Below are 22,965 nucleotides of genomic sequence, written 5' to 3' on the forward strand. Positions count from 1 at the left end.
CTATCTCCCTGCCTCTGTTCTCAACTCCCCACTTTTCTTAACTTCCACCTTTATAACTTAAGAGATAAAAGTCACATTTGCCACTATCCATACCTCAATGATTACAGTTGCTATCGGCTGGAAAGGATTAACAATAATTGGTTCTGGGTCCACCTCAGCCAGACCACTGGTTCCATCGAGTTCAGCCTGCTCTCGCTCTCTTTGTTCTCTATTATTTGAGGAAAAAAATTTGGAATTCCTGAGAAAATGCTGAACCATGTTTAAGAACACTTACAATAGGTTTAAGGGTTATTAAATGCAGTAATTTAAACATCGAGACATGGCTTTGAATTACTGAGAGATTTTTCAGAAATCCCTATGCAGGTAGCAGGTCTCTGCCCCCATATAAAAATCAATCATTTGAATTTTAAAATAAAAAAATGTTGACAAAAATGACATTCTCTATGACTGATGCCTTAATGTCAATTGTGCATATTAATTATTTTTCTATGTTCCAAGGGTTTATATTTATCAATTCATTAATTACCCTCCTAAACCAATGCTGTCCTCTTCACTGATGTTCACAGATAACTAAGTCCTCTTGTTAATAACCCTCTTCTTAAGGGCTGTGTCAAGTTTCATATATGAACAAAATAACAACTGTTGTTTTACACAATAGAAGAGGCTCTAAAAATAAGCTGTACTTATCCCTCAGATTAAATAACTATTTCCATATTCGTTAGTACTGGAACATTTACTATCTCTGATTTATAGTTAATGTTGCCCCATACATGAAGGGTAATAAGTTATAAAACAAGTAGCTGAAGACAGAACAATGAGTAGTATAGATCTGAACTAGGCTGTAAGTATAGTATAGCAATGTGAATGCTCATTACTACGACATTTATTAATTATATTTTCCAATGGAAAGATATATTCTTTCATTCTGAACCTAGGAAACCAAGATTTAGAGATTTGCAATTTACTACTCTGTGACCTTGGATGTGTATCTGGATCTTTAAGCCTCAGCTTTCCCATAAATGTGGATACAAATACCTACCTCATAGGGTTGTTTCAGCTAAAGTAACATATGTGAAAGCCCCCTGTAAATGAACATACTCATAGGACAGTAAGTGTTATTAATGTGATTCATTTATTAGTAAGCAATAGTACTATTTTCAGATACCAACAATAACGTGTTTTACAGTTTTTCAAAAATGTCTGAACCTATTAGATTGGATTTAACAAAGTAAAAAGTTTCTTTATAAATCACTCCTCTCTAAATGCCAATTTACTTTTAATTATGGAGACTGCTCAAGAGGCTAGGAGAAAGGAGGAAAGGGGAATGAGTGTCAGAAAAGCCTGCCATAACATGATTGAGAATATCTTTCTGGAAAAGGTAAGAACTTGAAAACAAATGACTGACATTTGATTTCTTTTATCCAACTCAATTTTTTTGTTTGTTTGTTTTCTTAATGGAGGAAAAGCAAAGGGGTTCGTCTGGAAAGTGTGCCCATGTATTTTATTTTTATAAATATATAAAAGGTACACTTACATGAGTGATTGGTTGTACTGAGCTTTATGTCATGAAAATATATAGTAAGATAGAAACCCCAAGATTCTCCCAGGAACTAAAACCTCATATCCATGTTAAGAGAGATCTAGATGAATGACCTCCTCACATTATTGAGCACTTGGGGATGGAGTGTTATCTCTAGAAATATTTCTCTCCTTTAAGTCCTATCTCTGAGTTAAATGAAAGATACCGTGTTTCCCCGAAAATAAGACCTAGCTGGATCATCAGCTCTAATGTGCCTTTTGGAGCAAAAATTAATATAAGACTTGGTCTTATTTTACTGTAATATAAGACTGGGTCTTATATAATATTAGTATAGTATAATATAATATAATATAATATAATATAATATAATATAATATAATATAATATAATATAAGACTCGGTCTTATATTAATTTTTGCTCCAAAAGATGCATTAGAGCTGATTGTCCAGCTAGGTTTTATTTTTGAGGAAACACAGTACTAGTAATCAGAGGATTTCCTGGACAGTGTAAGAGAACGCCTCACCAAGGCATCACCAAGGGTAGTTTAGTAGGTTCACGCCTTCCAGGCTGCAACTCTATTAAAGTGTCTGGAAGGCAAGTTGTTACTTAGGTAGATGGAAGACAACTTTGGATCTTATAGGAGCTCACTTAAACATCTTGTCATTTGTCCCCTCCCCTACAGTGTAACAATCCAGAGGAGAAAAGAAAGAGAAATCTTCGGATTAAGCACTAAATTCAACTTCTAATCAAATCTGAGTACTTTCTTGCAGCATTAAAATTATTACAAGTGATTCTGTGGTAGAATTTATACAACCATTATTTTTATTATTTTTTTTTAAATTCAGAGCTTGCTAAGTTTAGTTTAAAAGTTTCCTTTCAGGGAATATAATTTTTAAATTATTGAAAAACAGATTTAAACTGAGATGGTACAATTTAGCCTGTTTTCTGACAAAACTAGTGTTGAAGATTAGGTTTTGCTTCAGTTGATTGATCCACTAACAGCTTACCTTCTATCTTAGTTGAGCTAGGTACCCATAAGAAATAGGAGATGCATTTTTCCAACTCTGAGAACTAATGAATACCTAAGGAATAAATTTAACTACCATAACACTACAGGAAATTAGAACTCTATCTCCCTAACTGGTATAGCAAAAGATCCTTAGAAATAGCTGTCTTCCTTCACACGGAAAGAGGAAACTGAACAGATAAAACTAAAAAATTATTCATAAGGCTTTGGTATTTTTGACTTTTCAAATGCACTGCAGCACAAAATTAATCTACTTACCTTTCTTCCCGTAATTTTCGCACTCGTTCAGCTCTTTCTCGTTTCTCTTGTTCCTCAAGAGCACGTTGTTCTGTTGTGTCTTTTTGGATGCGTTCATTTAAGGCATCAAAGTCTCTTGCAATGATATGTAGCAGCCAATAAAGGCCTTTTTTAATGGATTTGTCTATTTTCTTTCCCGATCCCAAGATTGCTGAACAAGGTTCCTAAAAAATCAGCAATTAATTTGACTTAAAGATTAAGTTTTCCACAAAAAAATCTATTCATAAACCATAATTATCAGTAAACCAAAATTAACCCACTAAATTAATGATATGAAGCACCTGCTTATTTAACTTATAAAACACAGCTCTGCAATGATCACTAACATTAGTACATAGGAGTTGGCATATTTTATGTATAATATCTATAAGCTATAAGAGATATTATGATATAAGAAGTCAACTGTGTCAGTTATAAAAGTTTTATATATATAGTTATACATATAATGTAATATATAATGATACACACACACACATATATATAATATAATATATATATACATATACATAATAAAACAAACTCATTGGAAGACAAAATTAAATTGCCAGAACAAAATATCACTACTTATAAAAAATAGCACAAAGTTTTAATTCCGTATATCAGGTAGTTTATAGCAGTAAATATCTTTTAAGATTGACAGTCTAATGACCATCTTCTGAAACCAGAATAAATTATTAAAATATCTGTCCAACTTTTTTAAGATTATATGATAGCACTCCTGATGTGATTTTTGAAAAATGTAAACCTATCCTATGTTCAAAGTTTGTATTTATATGTTTTCTATACTGTTTACAAAATGTATAGCATGACGTGTTTGTATAGCTTATGGGTCCTGTCAGCAATATCTTAAACAAAAAGCCAATCTAGAGTCTTTGAAATCACAAAACAGTGTTTATGAAAAGAGAGTAACAACTAAATAGAAATCCAATATTACAGTATTAAGTAATATCAGCAGAACAGTGGGTAAAACTAATTCTTTCAAAACACTAATGAATTATTGTTAGCTGCCTATCACCTTTACAAAAACAGAATTATACTCAACATATTTTATAGGGCAAAAAAACAAAACAAAAACTTACTATTTGACACAGGCACTTGTGCTCATTGACCAATTTTTCCAGAGAAAGACATTCAATCACATCAGCTTCTCCTAAAGCCCCTTCCTTGTCTTGTTTATTTGCCAACCTAGAGAGGTATAAATGAAGTCATTTTATAGCAAATATATATGCTATAAACCAGACAACCACTTAAAATATTTTGACCACGTTCTCAGTCCAAAGTTTTAAACCTACTGATTACAGAACATACTGGTTTTAGACAGTATTAGAGTATCTATTTCATCATTTTTATTTTACTGCTAAAATAAGTTTGTAAGGATTGGCATAAAAAAAGGAGAAATCAGGTAAAGTATCAAGAAAACAAGCAATAGATTAACAGGCCAACCAAAAAAGCTGCAAGTAGAAAAAGAAGTAGACTAGTTTCTACAGCCCACAGCCATCAATTCTAATGTTCACATTAATTATGTCTTTATCTTCTTAAAAAACATTGCATCATGATGTAAATGCCTTATCTCAAGTCCTCATCTTCTTAAAATACAAACAGTATCATGTTTTAAATACCCAAATATTCATTCTGAGCTTGTAATATTTGCAATCATGTGCATTTCCAGTATGTGAATGTGTCCACATAAATGTGCAATTTACCGGAAAGGTGGGCCACTTCTATCTAATTTACTTTGCATAGCACTAGACATAAAAAAAAAACAAAAAACAAACCAAAAAAGAAAATTACATTCAATTAGCAACAAATTAGGGAAAAACAAATGAAAAACCAAAAGAAGTTCTAAAAAAAGAGGAATTACGACAAAATATCACGATTTGCCTATCAGATGGCAGAGGTCAGAAGTTTAATAAAACACCATCTTGGTCAGGGTTTGGTAGACATTTTAGACAAATATATTGGGGGTGCCAAAAAATGTATGCACATTTTAAGAGATGTTATCTATGTATTACTTTTCGAAGCTGGATTGAATTACAGTAGCAATGTGTAGTATGACATTCACTCAAAAGACGGTGCTAATCAAATGAATGTTAGCGTCACCATGTGACAGGCAGGACAATCAAAGAAAATAGCAGAAGCACAGTTGTCGTTCAAGGAGTGCAAGACCATTTTGAAGTGGTATTTGAAATTCGAGAACGTTCTCCTGACTTAACACCCCTTGACTTCTACCTATGGGGACCTTAAAGGATGTGGTGTACCATAGAAAACCAGCTACACTGGCGGTACTTCAGGAAGAAACTGAAACAGCATGCACGACGATACAAGTGGACACTTTGGTCAATGTTGCAAGCAGTAGTTTGCCATAATCAGAAGTGTCTGGACACTGATGGTAACCACTTTGAGCATCTCTTGTAATTGCAGAGGTCAAACGTGACTTGTAGTCATCTTTTGTTATTGGTATATATTGAGTATTACAAATTTAATACAGTTTTTTTTCTTTCTTAAAATGTGTATACATTGTTTTGGCACCCTTTGTATATTACTTAATAAATACAAGAACAAATCTAATGAACCCTTATCACCTGTCTTTAAAAATTATCAACATTGTGCCATTCTTGCTCATCTACATATCTTCCACATTTCCCCTAGTCATGTCACTTCACCCCAAAATTTAAAAATTAAAAACATTACCACAATACTATTACAACAAAGAATACTAATATTCCTCAATATCTTTTTACAAGTGTTACGTCCAAATTCAGATCCAAACTAAATATACAATTTATTCTTTTAAATCGTTTTGAATCAATATCGCCCCCAGCCACAAAATCCCCAAACCCTGGAACACCACCACCACCTCTTCCTTTCCTCCGATAACATGTACTTGTAAAATAAGTCATTTTCCCCCTGTATTTTTGTTCTGTTTCTTCGTTTATTAGGGAGACCACTTCATAGACTGTGTAGATGCCTGGCCACTGTGCTATACACCTGATGCTGAAGCTGAATAGTATTGAATGTCAACTATAATTAAACATATATTTAATTATATATTAATTAAATGTGGAATATAGCATAGGGAATATAGTCAACAGCACTGTAACAGCTATGTCAGAGGGGTAGTATAATAGATTGGGGGGGGTATCACTTTGTGAGGGGTATAAATGTCTAACTATTACTTTGTTTTGTACACCTGAAACTAATTTAAAAAAGAAAAAGTTGTGTTTCTTTGGAATTTCTTGTGTTTAGCATTTGGATGATTTGACACGTTCCGTATGAGGTCATTTAACATACATCCTCTGCATTTCCTACATCTGGTAGTTAGATATACAGGCTGGATGAGTTTCAAGCTGAAATCTTTTGGCAAACATATTTCATGGATGGTGCTGTTACTTGGGAGGATTATAACACCATTTCTAGTGATGTTAAAATGGGTCAGTGGATTCCGCCGGAGTCAGCCTGATTCATCCAAAATAAAGTTCCCATTAACCTTTATCTAACAATTTTAGCAACCATTGATGACCTTTGCTAAAATTCCATTATTTTATAAGAGCTTATAAAATCATGACTTTTCTAGTTCTATATTCCTTCTGAATTTACTAGCTGGATTTTTGCTAAAAAGTAAGCTTTCATCAACTACTTGCTTCCTCTTACTTAAATACAATTCAGAAAAAAGTCAAGATAAAACTTTGATCCTTTGCCTTCATTTCCTAATTTTTACAATAATAAATTGATGCCCTGTCAGCCTCCAAAGGTGATCAAGTTGCTTTCTTTGGTTTGTGGGGGATGTCATTAGGACTCACGGATTTTTAAAATATACTTGACATGTTTCAATTTATTGTAGTTACTGTTCTTTTTGAGGCTCAAAGTTACCCATTTTTGGTCAGTGGGAGTCCCTCTTGTGTTGGCTCCTGCGTTCTTTTGGTACAACTCCAGTGGTCTTTGATATCTTCTTGCTTTTTTGTTGAGATAATATTCCAAACCTTGGATCATCCATTTCCCTAAGGAATCCTGGTTCCTTTCAGTAGGAACTGGTATTTTAAAGACCACAATCTGGGTGCTATGGACATTTACTGCAATTGACTTGCCATTGTTTTCTAGACTCTTTCAGTGGATAAAGCTAGGGGAAATGTACTTTTCTTAAGAAAGAAAAATTAAATTATGAGCTTACATTGATTTTTCCATTTTAAATCAAATATTACCCAGTTTTTACTTAGCTTCTTAAGTAAGACACTAAGAAGGATAAGATCTCTTTGTGGTTATTCTTGTCTCTAAGATTTATCCCACAACAGATGCATAGTCAAAATATTGAGTTTTAAAATTACTTGAAATAATCCTTCTCTGTGTGGTTATGCCACCATCTAGATATATAGCAAAGTTCATTTGTTTCAGGCTGTTTTTGCTTTTTAGAGATAGTTTTATTTTTAAGGTTTAATTTTTAAAACATTCATGTGGTTCCAAATTCAAAGTTATAAAAACAAAGTATAATCAGAAAGAACTGTTTTCCATCTCCATCCCTTCTCCTCTCTCTATTCTATCCATTTTCCTACAAAGTAACCATTTTCATTAGTTTTTCTTCCCATTATTTCTTTTTGAAAATATAACTATGTATATGGATGAAATGGTATTTTAAAGACCCCTATTGCCTTGGGGTGGGGGGTTCTTCTTCAAAAACTAGCTATACACACTCTAGTCCATTTTTTTTTTAACCGTAAATCCTAAAATTACCCTGAAGCTGTGTAAAGAAATCTCCTTTATTACTATATCCTCTATGAATGAGCAAAATGCTCTTTGTACGGCTGTTTCATCATTTATTCAGCCAGGCCCACACTGCCCACTTCAGTGGTTGTTCCCAGTGTTTTGTTTTTACAAAGAGTACTGTGAACAGTAAGTGTGTAAAGGAGTTACTTCTTATTTTGGGAACACATTCCAGGAAGTGGGACTGCTAAATCAAAGAATAAATGCAAATGTTATTTTGATAGATATGCTAGCAATGGTCCTCCTCTAACCTTTAAATCACAAAAATCAGGCAGACAAAAAGGGAGAGTAAGGAAATTTAGTGTTGTGAGAGACATTTCATTTCTAAGTTTTCCCCAAATAATTTCTCTTTGGTAAAATTAATTTTGAATTATTATATTGATATAGTAAACACCATAAGATATATTGCTGCACAACTTAATTTTTTATATTGAAAACTATGGAAGAAACTTATTTTAAATAATAAAAATAGATATAGTAAAAACAAAAGTGGTGTGAAAGGTTTAAAGACAGGAGCTCTTTCCTGGCGGTTGTAGTTCTGAAATTCAATGATTTTATGAGTTAAGCTCTTGGAATTTCCTAAAATAGCATAGAAAGCAATCATAATAAAGTAAATGGAACAAATAGCCTTTACACCAAGTTTCTTTCCATTCCTATTTATTCCAAGTTCTGTATATTTAGCAAGTTTTGATACCGAAAGAAAACAAATGTCTATTTAAATACAAACCAACCTTTTATATATATAATACAGGATTAGAATTGCAGAACCTGCGCCGAACACTCTATGCAGGCAGTTTAACAAGGACTTCCTGTTACCAGCTAGCTCCAATGGAAATGAGCTTCCTTTAATCTAAAGAAAGGGCAGTTAACAGGCAGAACCGGATTCTCCAGGTGTGAAGTAAGCAATTTGTTCTTCTCATTTGATATTAACAGCAAAAGGACAACTTTATCTCTAACTTATTTGGCTTCATTATTTGGCTTTCAATTACATTAACTACATGGAAACCTTACAGAAATTGCCTGTGAAGTATAAGATAGAGACTTAAACAATTTGATCAAAACGTTAACAGATGAAACTCAGTTTTTCTCTCAAAGGCAGGACACGAACACCGCAGGTGGAAAAGCAACAAAAGGAACAAGACAAAGGTAAATAAACCACATGCCTTTTTGTATTTTTAATGTCAGAGACATCAACAGCCTGAAATCCATATTTAAAAATAGCTCAACAGAAAATTAAATTTGTTTTACTCAGATTTGAACCAGGCTATAGGCAGCTGATCTGCTCATATATAGTATTGATAAACTGAACGGGATTTGGGTTTAGGACACTATAATAAATATTAACTTTCTTTTAAGTCCTTTATAAAATAGCTTCTCGTTTCGAAAACACTAGAAAGATCCTTTAAAAAGAACAACTTAAAATTCTTTCTTTTATAGACTGACTAAATTAGTCATATCGTGCTTGCTTTAAAGAACACTTTAACATTTAATTCTGAAAAGAAGTTTATGCCCAAATTTGACACATACAACCTTTAAAAACTTAAGATAGTTTTCTAGGAAGTCTTAATTTCTTCATTGTTGTTTCCCAGAATCATTTAAAATTAATTTAAGGAAATAAGAAAATAATCTTCTTGTAAAAGGACTACTGTAAAATATCAAAGTACTCACTTTTTCAATGTTTTAGCTAGTGTATTAAAAGTACGTAATTATAAAATTTAATATATTATATTTGACTTGATAGTTTTAAAAATTTAAGTCAGCATCATTTAAATGCAACATATGAGTAGATAGATAGGTCTGATACTTTCAAAATTAAGCAATATATAGAGGCTTAACCAAAACATGTTTATTTTCTAATATTTCTTTAAAGTTATTTTATAATTGTTACCATGTTAGAATTTAATAACCCATTTCAAATCAAAATAATAATGGCTTTTAATAAGTGTTTTAAGGGTGGACTTGAAAGTGAGCTATGTAATACCTATAACTCATTATCTTCATGGCTATGCAGTTGTAAATTTAATACAAAATTATCTTATGTATGTACAATGTACTTTAATCAGGTGTGAGTTCAAAATGACAGCAGTCTTAATATTGAAACAAAAATGATCTTATTTGTTACATTAAACTAGTCAGTGCACAATTAATTTATTTAAATTAAATACAATGTAGGAAAAAAAAGGTCCCGAAAGACTGCATTACAAAAAAAATCAGATAATTTAAACTTAGAGAAAATATATGCAACCTGCAGTATTTTTTTGTTTGTTTTCCTCAGTAAGAGGTGACTATTCCTAGTAAGAGGTGACTATTCCAATAATAGCTCCTTTCACTTTGAACTAGGGAAATGTTGCAAGCTGTCGTCACACATAAAAGCAAAAGAATACTCCATTTTAAGTTGGATAAGAACTGGTTATATTTCTTGAAATACTTTATTTAATCAGTATGTAACTATAGAAAGAATATACCTAACTTAAAAAAAACACACACAAAAAAAACTTTAAATCTATAAAGTATCTATCATGGTGTATTTCTCAAAGCATAGGTAATTTTTATTCATGTTTCTGTTCCTGGGACTGTCCCCTGTTTGTAATAGGGTGGAGAAACTTTTATTTGAGTCATACAAGTTTATTTTTCTGTTTCCCAGAACAAATTGTCAAAGTCAGTTACCATATTTAAAAATCAGTGTTCTTTTTTTTTTGCAAATATCATGTTCAACCTCAAAGATATAGTCAGTTATTGACAGAAGAATTCAAAACTGTATAGCAATGCAGTAAATTAAACTTGCTGAAAGATGATTCATATTTGAATAGAATTATTCCAAGATTAAGAAAATAAATTTAAGGCACAGAACAGATTGTGTAAAATGGTAGTCTCATCAATTTCACCTAGCCTAAGCAATTAAGTGATTTAACAACTATGAACTTAATATTTTATGCCTTCATGAACTTCATCTCTTACAACTTTTAAATTCTAATATGCTTAGATGTCTCACTTTGCCTAATATTCTATTTATGAAGATATATGATTAAGCATGTAAATTGGAAAGAGTTATAATGTTATGAGTATGCAACTACTAGAAAATGCAATTAATATACAGCATGTAAGTGCACCTGAGTATCTATATTAAGTCAATTTCTGCAGAGATGAACAAGAATTTGGGGAACATTCTGAACAATGTTAACTCTGTAAAGATAAGCACCTGACCTTCAGTGAAGATGCACAGAACAGAAATGCCTCCCTCTTTTACATACGGAAGTGTTTGCTATAATCTTAAGAAAAAAGACAAATGCTAAAACCACATCATACATTTAAAGAAAGGGAAATTTCCCAGTGCCAGAAATGAAGAGAGAACACAGTCATAGCCCAAGTAGAGAGTAGGAATTAAAACAACTCCATGAGCCACTAGAAGCTGGGGTTTAGGGTTTGTGCATAATAGGGAACTAAAACTGAGTTTCCTAGATGAAGTAGTGAACTAGAAAAAAATTGAATGTAGTCTGTATACAGAGACAGGAAAATCTCTGTTGGCTTGACCAGGATTACAACAAGAAGTGAGGTATCCATTAAGGTAATAAAAATCACTCCAGAAAAATCAGGCCCATATTTATACTCCCTGGGATACAATAGGCAAACTCCATGGGACCCTAGTAGTGACAACCACAAAGGCGGGGTAAGAATGTATCCACAACACAGGACACTGCAGCCATTCTTGTATAATTTCCCATTGAAGACAAACTACTTTCAAAGTTCATGAAATCCACTTGCTCACCACCAAGCAAAACAGTTGCTGGCTACAACAAGCACATACATTTATTCCTCAGAATCCAGAAATAACCTAATAATGTAAATGATCTTTAACATAAATATACTTTAAATAGTCAAAAAGAAATAAATGAATAGGATCCATAAACCAAGACGGACACAGTATAATATTTAAAGTTGATGTTATATAAACACCATGCATGTTATGATGTATATAGCACTGAAAGGAAATCTGTTTCCCCTGTAATATCAGTAACATACAAAAAAAGATTCAGAATATTCATTTTTTTATTTCTAGTAAATTTATTAAGATTAATGAGTGCAAAATATGTATCAATGTATTTTGAAGTTCCTTAAAGTACCTTTTATTCAAATAGGAAAGTATGGTGCTCCTTCAGGAAAGAGTTCTTCCATGGACAGGAACCCAGGAAAAGACAACCTTTACAAGGGTCAGAGTCAAATATCTTGGTTTCCAAAATCAGGGACAGTAAAATTCACCTTACTGAAGCATTTTGCAAAGGTTTACTGTGCCACAGTATCAATTTGAAATATTCCATGTCTTAAAAGAAAAAAAAAAAATTAAACTATGATGCTTCAGAAAAAAAAAAAAAAAAGGCTTTTGACAGAATTGATCATTTATTTCTAATTAAAAAGAAAAACTATCCAGTCAAAAAAATGTTAGAGGGGATTGTTTCAGGATTTGTTCCAAGTCATGCTACCAAAGAGAAATTTGGAGACACTGCAATTCTTGAAAACTGTGAGATTTAAAGTTTATTAAGTGTTTCTAGCCATTATATATGAAGTGTGATCAAAACATATGGTGAATATTTAAATAAAAAAAATATTACAGTAAAGGACACATTGCCATTAATCCCCCTTAAAATATTCTCCCTTAATTCAAACACACTTATCCCATCATTCCTGCCACTTCTGAAACAGTTCTGGAAGTCCTCTTTCATGAGTGTCTTTAGTTGTGCTGTCATGGCTACCTCGATGTCCTAAATCATTCTGACTTTGGGGAAGAGCCAGAAGTCACAAGGTGCCAGCTCCGGTAAATAAGGTGGATGAGGACACACCGTAATGTTTTTCTTTGAGAAAAATTGCCATATACCAAAAGCAATGTGTGACACGGAGTCTTGTCATGATGGAGGATGATTTACAGCACACTTAGCACACATATTCTCCAACCGTAGCTCACACCCAACTGACTGCACTGAACAAGTTGAAAATTGTCACTCATTTACTAAGGTTCAATACACCGCTGCCTTTCCCTGGGATGGCACTTGGCAGCAGCATTCACAGTATTTATTGATCACAGTGAAAAGGCTCCATGTCACACATTCCTTCTGGTATACCAATTTCTGACAAATAAAAACATTATGATATGTCCTCATCTACCTTATTCACCGGATCTGGCACTGTGCAACTTCTGGCTCTTCCCTAAAGTCAAAATGACCATGAAAAGTAAATGTTTTGAATTGATTCAGGACATCGAGGCAGCCATGACAGCACAACTAAAGGCACCCAGGAAAGAGGACTTCCAGAACTGCTTCAAGTAGCAAGAACAACAGGATGAGTGTGTTAGAAGCGAGGGGAATTATTTTGAGGGGGATTAATGGCAACGTGTTTTTTACTGTAATATTTTTTATTATTTAAACATTCACCGTATTGTTTAATCACACCTCATAAGTATTAGAAAAGACTTAATTCTCATGAATTAAAAAAAAAAGTTTTGTTTTGATCCCTCCCATTTCTCATCTGAATCTCCAATAATATTGCTCTTTTCCTTCTCCCAAGTTATCAGGAATGCAAATCAGTTAAAATAAAATAGTGCAACAGCATATCTGTTATATATACTTTGTAGCTATAAGAATTCATAGTAACAGGTTAGTACAAGAACAGGAAACAGAAATCTGTACATAAATAGGAATGAAGTATACCTCACTTTATCTATCTTACCTCAGCCTATGACTATGAGCTAAAGCAGAAGAAAAGATAAGAATCCCAATCTTCACATGGTGCCAAGGATAGGATTCAAAATTTCTTAGACTTTCTGTGACATGGGTCTATGAGATCAGAACTAATTCCTTTTTTTCTTCTCAACTGTAAAGTGCTCAATTTGGTTTGATTATATTAAAGATCCTAATAAAGCTGCAAATAACATAATCATTTTAGATCTGATATGCTATATTACTTCCTGCACGAACGTTTTTCTTTTTTCTTTTTTTTTTTTAAAAGATTTTATTGGGGAAGGGGAACAGGACTTTATTGGGGAACAGTGTGTACTTCCAGGCCTTTTATTCCAAGTCAAGTTGTTGTCCTTTCAATCTTAGTTGTGGGTGCCGTTCAGCTTCAAGTTGTTGTCCTTTCAGTCTTAGTTGTGGAGGGCACAGCTCAGCTCCAGGTCCAGTTGCCGTTTTTTTAGTTGCAGGGGGCACAGCCCACCATCCCTTGTGGGAGTCGAACCGGCAACCTTGTGGTTGAGAGGATGCACTCCAACCAACTGAGCCATCTGGGAGTTCAGCGGCAGCTCAGCTCAAGGTGCTGTGTTCAATCTTAGTTGCGGGGGCGGAGCCCACCATCCCTCGCAGGACTGGAGGAACTGAACTGGCAACCCTGTGGTTGAGAGCCCACTGGCCCATGTGGGAATCGAACCGGCAGCCTTCGGAGTTAGGAGCATGGAGCTCTAACCGCCTGAGCCACCGGGCCGGCCCTGGAACATTTTCTTTTAAACATAGTATTTATAATAATAACATAATACAGTATTTGATACAGATCAACTTCATTTGTAGTATGTTTCACTAGGATAGTCTCCTTTAATCACTATGGAATAGAGAAAAATTAATAAATGTACATCAGATAGATTTATATCTGAATGTAGGCTCTGCCACTTTTTAGTTGTATGGTCTCTGACAAGTCACTTTATCTTTCAGACACTAGGAAAATTAGGGAGTAATTAAGAAAGTCACCATCCAAATAAGGGGAATTTCAAAGAAAAACTTACCAAAAAAATGGAGATGAAGTTCTTTAAAAAATTAGACTCCTCTCCCCTCGCCCCGCCAAAACAATCCTAAATACATGAATTTTCAGATTGAAAAGAGCTACTAAATGTTTAACAAATAATGCAAAAAGACTTACCCCAAGTATATAAGTGTGAAATTTCAGAACACCAGGAATAAACAGAAAACACCAAGAGTTTCATGAAATAAAATTTTAAAAAATGTTTCACAAAACATCAGGAATCAGATGGCAGTTTTCTCAAGGGCAACAAAGGCAGTTAGGAGAAAATACAGCAAAATTTTCAAAATTCTAAGGGAATATATAATAATGTTAAAGTAAGAATTATATCCACAGAAAATACATCATTTAGATGTAAGGATAGAATAGACACATTTTCAGAAATCCAAGTTTTTACCACATTTATATTTTGAAAGGAAGCTATGGTATGCCCCCAAATCAAGGAGCTAAACCAGGAATCCAGGAATAGATATGAGGAACCAGGGATCAGGAGAAGATAATACACAAGAAAGGAGAAAAAAAATCCCAACAGCTATTTGGTAAATCAGATCACAGGAAAAAAGCCTCAGGAAAGAAGCCTCAAAAGATAAATAAAACGAAATAAAAGAAACAGAGTACCTATTATACTTAAATATATTAAGACGATATTTTCAGTTACATTTAAGAATTTAGAATGAATTAGTGACGCACGTGTATAAAATGAAGCAACTAAAAAACTTAGGTAATTAATAATTTCAAAAAAATTAAAAAGTTAAATGGTTCTTCATGTTTGGTAATTATACGGGTGTGCTCACTTGTGAAAAATCATCAAATTATACACTTATGTTTTGGGTACTTTCTCTATATGTGTAAATACATCAATGAAAAGCTTTCTCAGGGGCCGGCCCGGTGTCTCAGGTGGTTAAAGCTGCATGCTCCTAACTCCGAAGGCTGCCGGTTCGATTCCCACATGGGCCAGTGGGCTCTCAACCACAAGTTTGCCAGTTTGATTCCTCGAATCCCGTGAGGGATGGTGGGCAGCGCCCCCTGCAACTAAGATTGAACACGGCACCTTGAACTGAGCTGCAGCTGAGCTCACGGATGGCTCAGTTGGTTGGAGTACGTCCTCTCAACCACAAGGTTGCCGGTTCAACTCCCGCAAGGGATGGTGGGCTGTGCCCCCTGCAAGTAGAAAATGGCAACTGGACCTGGAGCTGAGCTGTGCCCTCCACAACTAAGACTGAAAGGACAACAACTTGACTTGGAAAAAAAGACCTGGAAGTACACACTGTTCCCCAATAAAGTCCTGTTCCCCTTCCCCAATAAAATCTTTAAAAAAAAAAGAAAGAAACCCTTTAAAAAAAAAAAGCTGTCTTAAAATAAAAGTATTAAAAAAAAAAAAAAAGTGTATATTTCCTAGCTCTATCCACTGAACTGGCTTAGAAACACTGAAAACACTTATTTGAGGAAGGAAATATAACCATATTACCTTACATGACTCTGGAATATAGTATTTGGGTAGTCATAATAATATAAACACAGAATATTGATTAACCAAAAATTATGATGTAACTACATGTATGTTGAGAGGTAAAAATTAAGGGAAGGATGGTGTTGTAAGAAAAAGTTAAAGCCACATCTTTCATAGCAGAGATTCAATATAACTTTTAAAACTGAAAAAGCAGAAACAACTACATAAGCAAATTACCTAGAAATACGGAGTTTAAAAGCAACATGTATATCTGAGAAACTAAAAATGACTCCCTTTGGGAACTGGAAACTGAAAATGACATGTGATGGGGCAGGCAGGGGTTGGTTGTTTATCTTCATAAGCCTTGAAATGATAGGACTTCTTAAACTGTGTAGATTATTACTTTGAGGAAAATAAAAAACCAGTTAAAAAGAGCCAGTTGAAAAAAGAAAAAGCTTATGGCTATATCAAAAGTGACATGACATCTTAAACAGTTTTTGGAGAAATTTATTTTCAGCATCAATATAGTAATACCACGGAGAGCATATAGGTAAGGAAGTGATAAATAACACTAAACCAAACAAAGAACAGTCGGGAGCTATTCAAGGTAAATCATTAAGCTAACCTGACTTGCATCACCTCCCACTACACTGGAAAAAAGGTGAGTCTTTATCAGAGGTATATAATAAATCACGGGTGGTAATTCTGCTTTCACAAAGTTGCCACATGAGAAAAAGTTGCTACGATCACTTCCCAATGATTTCAGGTGTCTCTAAATATGTTATCAGCATAATCATCAAATATTTAATAAAATAATAAATACAAAAGAGCATATAGATGATCCTAACTTTATGTAATATATATGTTCTAAGAAATTTATATTATATATTTCACAGTGGAAAAATCACTGGTCTAGCAACCAGGAAGCTTGCATTATTATACCAGTGCTACTACTGACAAGCTCTGAGTAAGACATTTAACCTTTCTGATTCTCAACTTCCCAATAAGAATGAGGAAATTGATTGGTTAACCTCTAAAGGTTCTTTCTGGAATCAAATTAAAATATGCAATGGATGTGGAAGAAGCCATGTTCACCTCTCCTTTGGGGAACAAGGAAGGACTACGTATTACTGCCACCCTCCTCCAGTTGGTCGTGGAGTTGTAAGGGGAAAAAAACAAACACAAAAATGCATCATTTCAGGGCTGCAGAATTTTAATGTCTGTGAGAGACTCTCCAGTACTTCCAGGACCTTGGAGACTTACCGTATTCAGAAAGGTGGAGCTTAGGTCTCTGAGTGACCAAGATGGGAAACAGAGCCCTTGCCAAACCAACATGGACATGAAGTGTGAGCAAGAAATACATCTTTGTTGTTTTAATGCACCAAGCTTTTATGACTGGATATTACATAAATATTATGCTTGTGGCATAGTCAAGCATATCTTGAGTGATAAAATGTGACCACAAAACATTGAAAATTAAATTACTTTATAAAGCTGAAAATCTTTCCAACTTATCTCTTAAAATCTGGATTTTTATATTAAGGCTTATATTAGGTTAATTACAATTAACTAATTATAAATAACTTCATATGCACAATTATTTTTACTCATAAATTAACTTATAGTTTTTAAAAAAGGAAAAGGATATACAAAATAAGAATGTCAAACTTTCCGCACATTTGATTGCTCTAGTACCAAAACCTTCTCAATTAAAATTACTTTTTAGTGATTTAGTGGTAGTTTGCTCACATACCATTATACATAGTTCCTCTATTTTGCTTATTTACTACTTGTAAGGACAAACGCCAAGAAATACACTCCTAGAAGACATGTCCAATATATTGATCAATAACTACTAAGTGCTTTATATTCATTTACTTTGCTATCTACATTGCCTGCTTATATTCCTCCTTAACTAATCTTCCCTTCACAAAATTTCCAGGCTTAATATTGTAACTTACCGTCTTCCCCACAGATCTTAGTAAACCAGTAGCTTTGGTCAGTTCTATTCCTAAGGTACAGAAATTATTCCTTGCAAGTAAGGTGGAATACAGAAAATAAAATGGTGGGGAGAGATAGGGGATGAAATCCCTCCCAAACTTAGAAGTCTCTTATTTGAATAAATTGCACAGGCTGCAACTTATTTTTTTTTTTTAACTTTTAATATAGCAAATCAATGGTGAAATAAAACAATTTAAGCTACTTGAATTAAGGTTTTTGAAAATATTTAAAATAATGAGCAGATAACTATAAGAGCATTATAGGCAACAAAAACTTGCTCTGAAATTTTTCCAGTCAGTACTTAAAATGCTCAGTAATACAGGTGCATAGCAAATGTTTCTGAATAAACTGTTAATAGCTTTAAAAAAACTTTTTCCATTAAAAACAGATTTCATGGTCTTACTCCTTGTGCTCTGGCTTCTTTCCCAACTACTTCACTTACCTAATTGCCTCTTCTCACAACCCATCTGATTGATCGCTACAGAGCACCTGACACCACTGAAAAAGGCTTTATTGCAGAGTCCTTCCAACTAGACTGCCTGGATTTGAATCCCAACTCTATCATGAGCTGCTAACTTAGCTATATAAGCTCAAGTTTTAATACCATTATTACAAAATAGAGATAATAACACTAATTCTAAGTTCTTAAAAGAACATACTTGTACAACACACTTAAAATAGTGCCTGGCACATATTAAATACTCAAGAAATCATGAGATATCAAGAGTTCAGTATCAGAACTTGAATAAATATCAGACTCATCAAGGTGCAGGTAATTCCAGAATGAATAAATATTCTTGCCCTCATGGAGCTTATCTGGGGGTGGGGACAGACAGCAGACAACAAATGGTTTAACATTTATGCAATGCATTTTCTACATTTTCTACAATATCCTTGACTGGGTCATCATTAAAGAACATCTCCAGTGATAGCAAGCTTATTACCTCCTGAAATAACTAGTTCCTTCCATCTTGGGATAGTTCTACTTGTTTGAAGAGTCTTCTTTATACTAAATTAAACCTCTCTCCTTATAATTTCCACCCACTGCCCTTTGGAGTTAATTCCAAGTAAGTCTAATTCCTTTCACATACCCAGACCTACACATCTTAGAAAACAGTTGTAGATATTCCCTACATCTTCTCTTTTGCAGGACAAATATTTCCACGTTTCTTTTCAAAAATTCTCCATATACTAATGGTCTTCCAATCTCATCCTTTCCTTAAGTTTGGAAATTCCTAATTTATAAATTTTCATCTCAAAATAGCACGCTTAGAATTTAACATAATCCCTCTCCCATTTGCTTTGACTGGCATAGAGTCCGTGGAACAAACACCTTTCTTATTCAATCTAGACATTACACTATTATTCATGGAAGAATGACTATTCTGATAGAAAGCTTGTGATTAACTAGAAACTCTCGTAATTTTCATAAGCACGGCTATGAATGCAAGGGCCTTCAATTTTATACATGTGAAGGTGTTTTCTAAACAACTTGTACAATATTTTACATCTACCCTGGTAAAACATATTTTTGTTACTTTTGAACAGTGTTCCATGTTATTTTAGTATTTGAATCCCAACTCTGTACTTCAACAAAATAAAGACCTCTCCAAATTTTGTGCCACCAACATATTTAATAAGCATGCCTTCTAAGACAACATCCAAATCACTGATAAAAATAGTTGCATAAACTTATCAAACACTGGGTCCCATATATAACATTAGAGACATTTTTCTTTTATTGATACTGATATTATGTGTCAATGAGCTACTCGTAACTCCCTTAACAGCGTCTTCTTAGCTGCAAAAATTTCATGAAAGACATTCTTAAATGCCTTTCTAGAGTCAAGATGCTCTGTGAAAAATTATTTTATTCACAAAGATTTTTAGCCATTTCATCTTAGATTTATATGCATATCATTATATATACATCACTACATACAAATGATGTACATCAATTTGAGTCTATGGCTAACTACCAACACAAGATGTGAAAATGTCAGTGTTATCAGCACTCCCTAAATACGGTTTTATATAAATATATTCTCATGTTTGTAAAAAATATCACTTAATATACATTTTGTTCTAATACACTCAAAATGTCTTTGCAGAGAAATGTTAAGACTCAGAAATTGGTATAATCAGATCAAGAATATGTTTTCACGTGTATGCAACAGATAAGAAAACAAAGCTATGTCAAATAATGTGTTAATCTGGAAGACTCAGACATTTTAAGATAAATTCAACATTGTTGCTTAAAGCTCTCATATGAAATCTGCCCTGTCACTGTACAGGTTTTAACTAAATTTTGCATATTGCAAATAGCAATCATATAGCAAAATGAGTTTGTTGTTAACACTACATAGATCCAATTAACTGGGAACAGTATATTTGGTAATGGGGTACTTTGGGAGTACTTTTTTTTTTTTTTTTTTAAAGGAGGGCGCAGCTCCCAGTGACCCATGCCGGAACCGAACTGGCAACCCTGCTGCCACAAGCACTACGCTCTAACCAAGTGAGCTAACTGGCTACCCCCTGAGTACCCTTTTAATTGTGAAAGTTAAAGATATGGGCAAGTCAAATCTTTCATTCTAAGATATATCTGTCTATACCAAGAAAAATCTGTTGTTATGTGGCAGTATCATGGCACAAAAATTTATTTGCGGGCAACTGTCTATCTACATATCACTGCTTTCTCAGCTACTTAACTGAATGGGACTCAAAGTAGCCCTGCATTATGCACAGTGACTTACAAATTATTATACATTACTTTCCCTATTTTCACCATCTTTATGAGGAAATCTTATTGATTTTCCTAATTTTTTAACATCTTTCCAGAAAACTAGGAGGATTTTTCCTGGGAGATAAATGTAGCAAATTTAGCCAACTGCTAAATATAGCTATGTGAAGCCAACTGCTTCTTTGTTCAACACAATCATTTTTGCTTCTTAGGAGGAAAGGGAAGATGAAGGACCGACTTCAAGAACTAAAGCAACGAACAAAGGAAATCGAACTCTCTAGAAACAGGCATGTGTCAACTACAGAAGCAGAGGAAAAAGGAATGATTCTGCAGCAAGCCGTTATTTATGAAAGAGAGCCGGTAGCTGAGAGATACCTCCATGAAATCCAAAAACTACAGGAGAGTATTAATGATTTGACAGATGCTGTTCAAAAATTTGGGCAGCAACAGAAGAGCTTGGCGGCTTCAATGAGAAGGTTTAGTCTACTTAAGAGAGAGTCTAGCATTACAAAGGAGATAAAAGCCCAAGCAGAACACATTAATAGAGGTTTGGATAATTTAGGAAAAGACATTACAAAATCAGAGGCTGAAAATGGTCCATCATCAGTGGTTACCAGGATACTGAAGTCTCAGCACGCTGCGATGTTCCACCATTTCCAGCAAACTATGTTTGCGTACAATGACACAATAGCAACAAAGCAAGAGAAGTGCAAGACATTCATTTTCCGTCAGCTTGAAGTTGCGGGAAAAGAAGTGTCTGAAGAAGAAGTGAATGACATGCTTCATCAAGGGAAATGGGAAGTTTTTAATGAAAGCTTGCTTACAGAAAGCAGTATTACTAAAGCACAACTCTCAGAGATAGAACAGAGGCACAAGGAACTTGTTAATTTGGAGAACCAAATCAACGATTTAAGGGTGCTTTTCGTTCAGATATCTCTTTTAGTAGAAGAACAAGGAGAAAGCATCAATAATATTGAAATGATAGTGAATGGTACAAAAGAGTATGTAAACACTACTAAGGAGAAATTTGGACTAGCTGTAAAATACAGAAAAAGAAATCCTTGCAGGGTCCTGTGTTGTTGGTGTTGTCCATGCTGTGGCTCAAAATAAAGACTATTTTGGAAATTTTTCCAGCTTTAGAATGAAGGGTATCCCGTATTTCAGTATCTTGTTTTTCTTCATTTCACAGATCCATTCACATACCTTTTATCACGATTAAGTTATAATTTTACCCATTAGCCCTTACCTGCTAGAATTACAGAAACTTCTGAAGCCAGTGACATAAAACAAGTCCTCATTTGCTAAACTGAAAAAGTATATTTAGCTTTAAACCCACAGGTTAACTACTAAAAATGAGATGAATGATCTTAAGTTTCTGATCAGATGTCAAGCTGTATTGTAATTTTGTAATTTCTTATGCCTTTATAAGATGAATGTCAATAAGTGACAAGTACTTAAACAATCCTTTTGGCTCATTTGAGAGTATTTTCATAGTTAAGAATTGTATAAAACAAGACTTCAAAGGGTGCTATATTCAAGCAAGATTAAACCAGAAGCCATATCAAATCTTCCATGCTCAGATAGGTGAGGTAAGTCAGTGGTCAACAAATCCTGATAAAATTCAACTATGTACTTGATGAAGAGTCTGGTTGGTAACTGGGAGCTGAATCTAGTTTAAGACTTAAGAAGGCAAACTAAGGCACTGTTTTCCTGAACTTGGGTCCAATCAGGTCACAGTATTGCAGATCAGGAGGGTTGGCAAATAAAGCAAAAATAAAGGCAGTATTCTATTCTCGAAAGTCTCTCCATCACTCTGTTATGAAGCCAGGCACTGAACTAACGATGGGCTAGGGGTATAGTTTGAACTCATAAAAAGACAGAGATTTGTAACTCACATTCTAGTGGAGAAAACAGATAACCAATACAAATATTAGGACATGTTAAGTTCTTGACGGAGACTTAAAAATCAGGGTCTGATGAGATAGAGACCATCAGCGTGGCTACTTTGGTTGGGTGGTCAGTGAAGGCCTCTCTGAAAGGTAATATTAAGTGAAGACCTGAATGATGACACAGGACAGTACATTCCAGGCACAGGATACATATGGGAGGAAGACCCTGAAGAGGGTATAATTTACTCCGTTCAAAGAAAAATGACCAGTACAGCTGTTATCATGGTGGTAAGAGCAGTAAAGTAAGAGATGAAGTTAAGAAAGGTCAGCAGGGGTAGAGTTAAGGTTTTATAAGGCATGTAAGTCTGAAGTTTACTGCAAATAATATCAATGCAAAGCCCTCAGACTGTTTTTGGTCTGGGGTTAATGTATACTTTATATTTGAGAAAAATCATTCTGTGTCCTGTATGGAAAGTGGATTAGAACAG

The 22,965-nt window shown here is 34.1% G+C and overlaps 2 protein-coding genes across 7 annotated transcripts in view; one reads left to right on the top strand and one right to left on the bottom strand.

The window, feature by feature from the left end:
* The window catches only part of ARL13B (ARF like GTPase 13B), a 65,742-nt gene that overhangs the window by 14,402 nt on the left and 28,375 nt on the right, over positions 1-22,965 (bottom strand). For all 5 annotated transcript variants that reach the window (XM_074333212.1, XM_074333204.1, XM_019755540.2 and 2 more), the window contains 3 exons: positions 3,945-4,050; positions 2,827-3,029; positions 94-208 (listed from right to left, as the gene is read on the bottom strand). In XM_074333212.1, the coding sequence (XP_074189313.1) occupies positions 94-208; positions 2,827-3,029; positions 3,945-4,050 (424 nt within the window). The remainder of the gene's footprint in view (positions 1-93; positions 209-2,826; positions 3,030-3,944; positions 4,051-22,965) is intronic.
* STX19 (syntaxin 19) lies at positions 8,560-21,730 on the top strand. Of its 2 annotated transcripts, XM_074333216.1 has the most exons (3): positions 8,560-8,766; positions 20,288-20,363; positions 20,801-21,730. In XM_074333216.1, exons 2-3 carry the CDS (start codon positions 20,311-20,313, stop codon positions 21,696-21,698), a joined length of 951 nt encoding a protein of 316 aa, XP_074189317.1. In that variant the 5' UTR covers positions 8,560-8,766; positions 20,288-20,310; the 3' UTR covers positions 21,699-21,730. The 2 variants fall into 2 exon arrangements, with proteins under 2 accessions (XP_074189317.1, XP_019611101.2); XM_019755542.2 differs by lacking the exon at positions 20,288-20,363.

This window comes from Rhinolophus sinicus, linkage group LG01 (assembly GCF_036562045.2).
Source record: "Rhinolophus sinicus isolate RSC01 linkage group LG01, ASM3656204v1, whole genome shotgun sequence".
Lineage (NCBI taxonomy): Eukaryota > Metazoa > Chordata > Mammalia > Chiroptera > Rhinolophidae > Rhinolophus > Rhinolophus sinicus.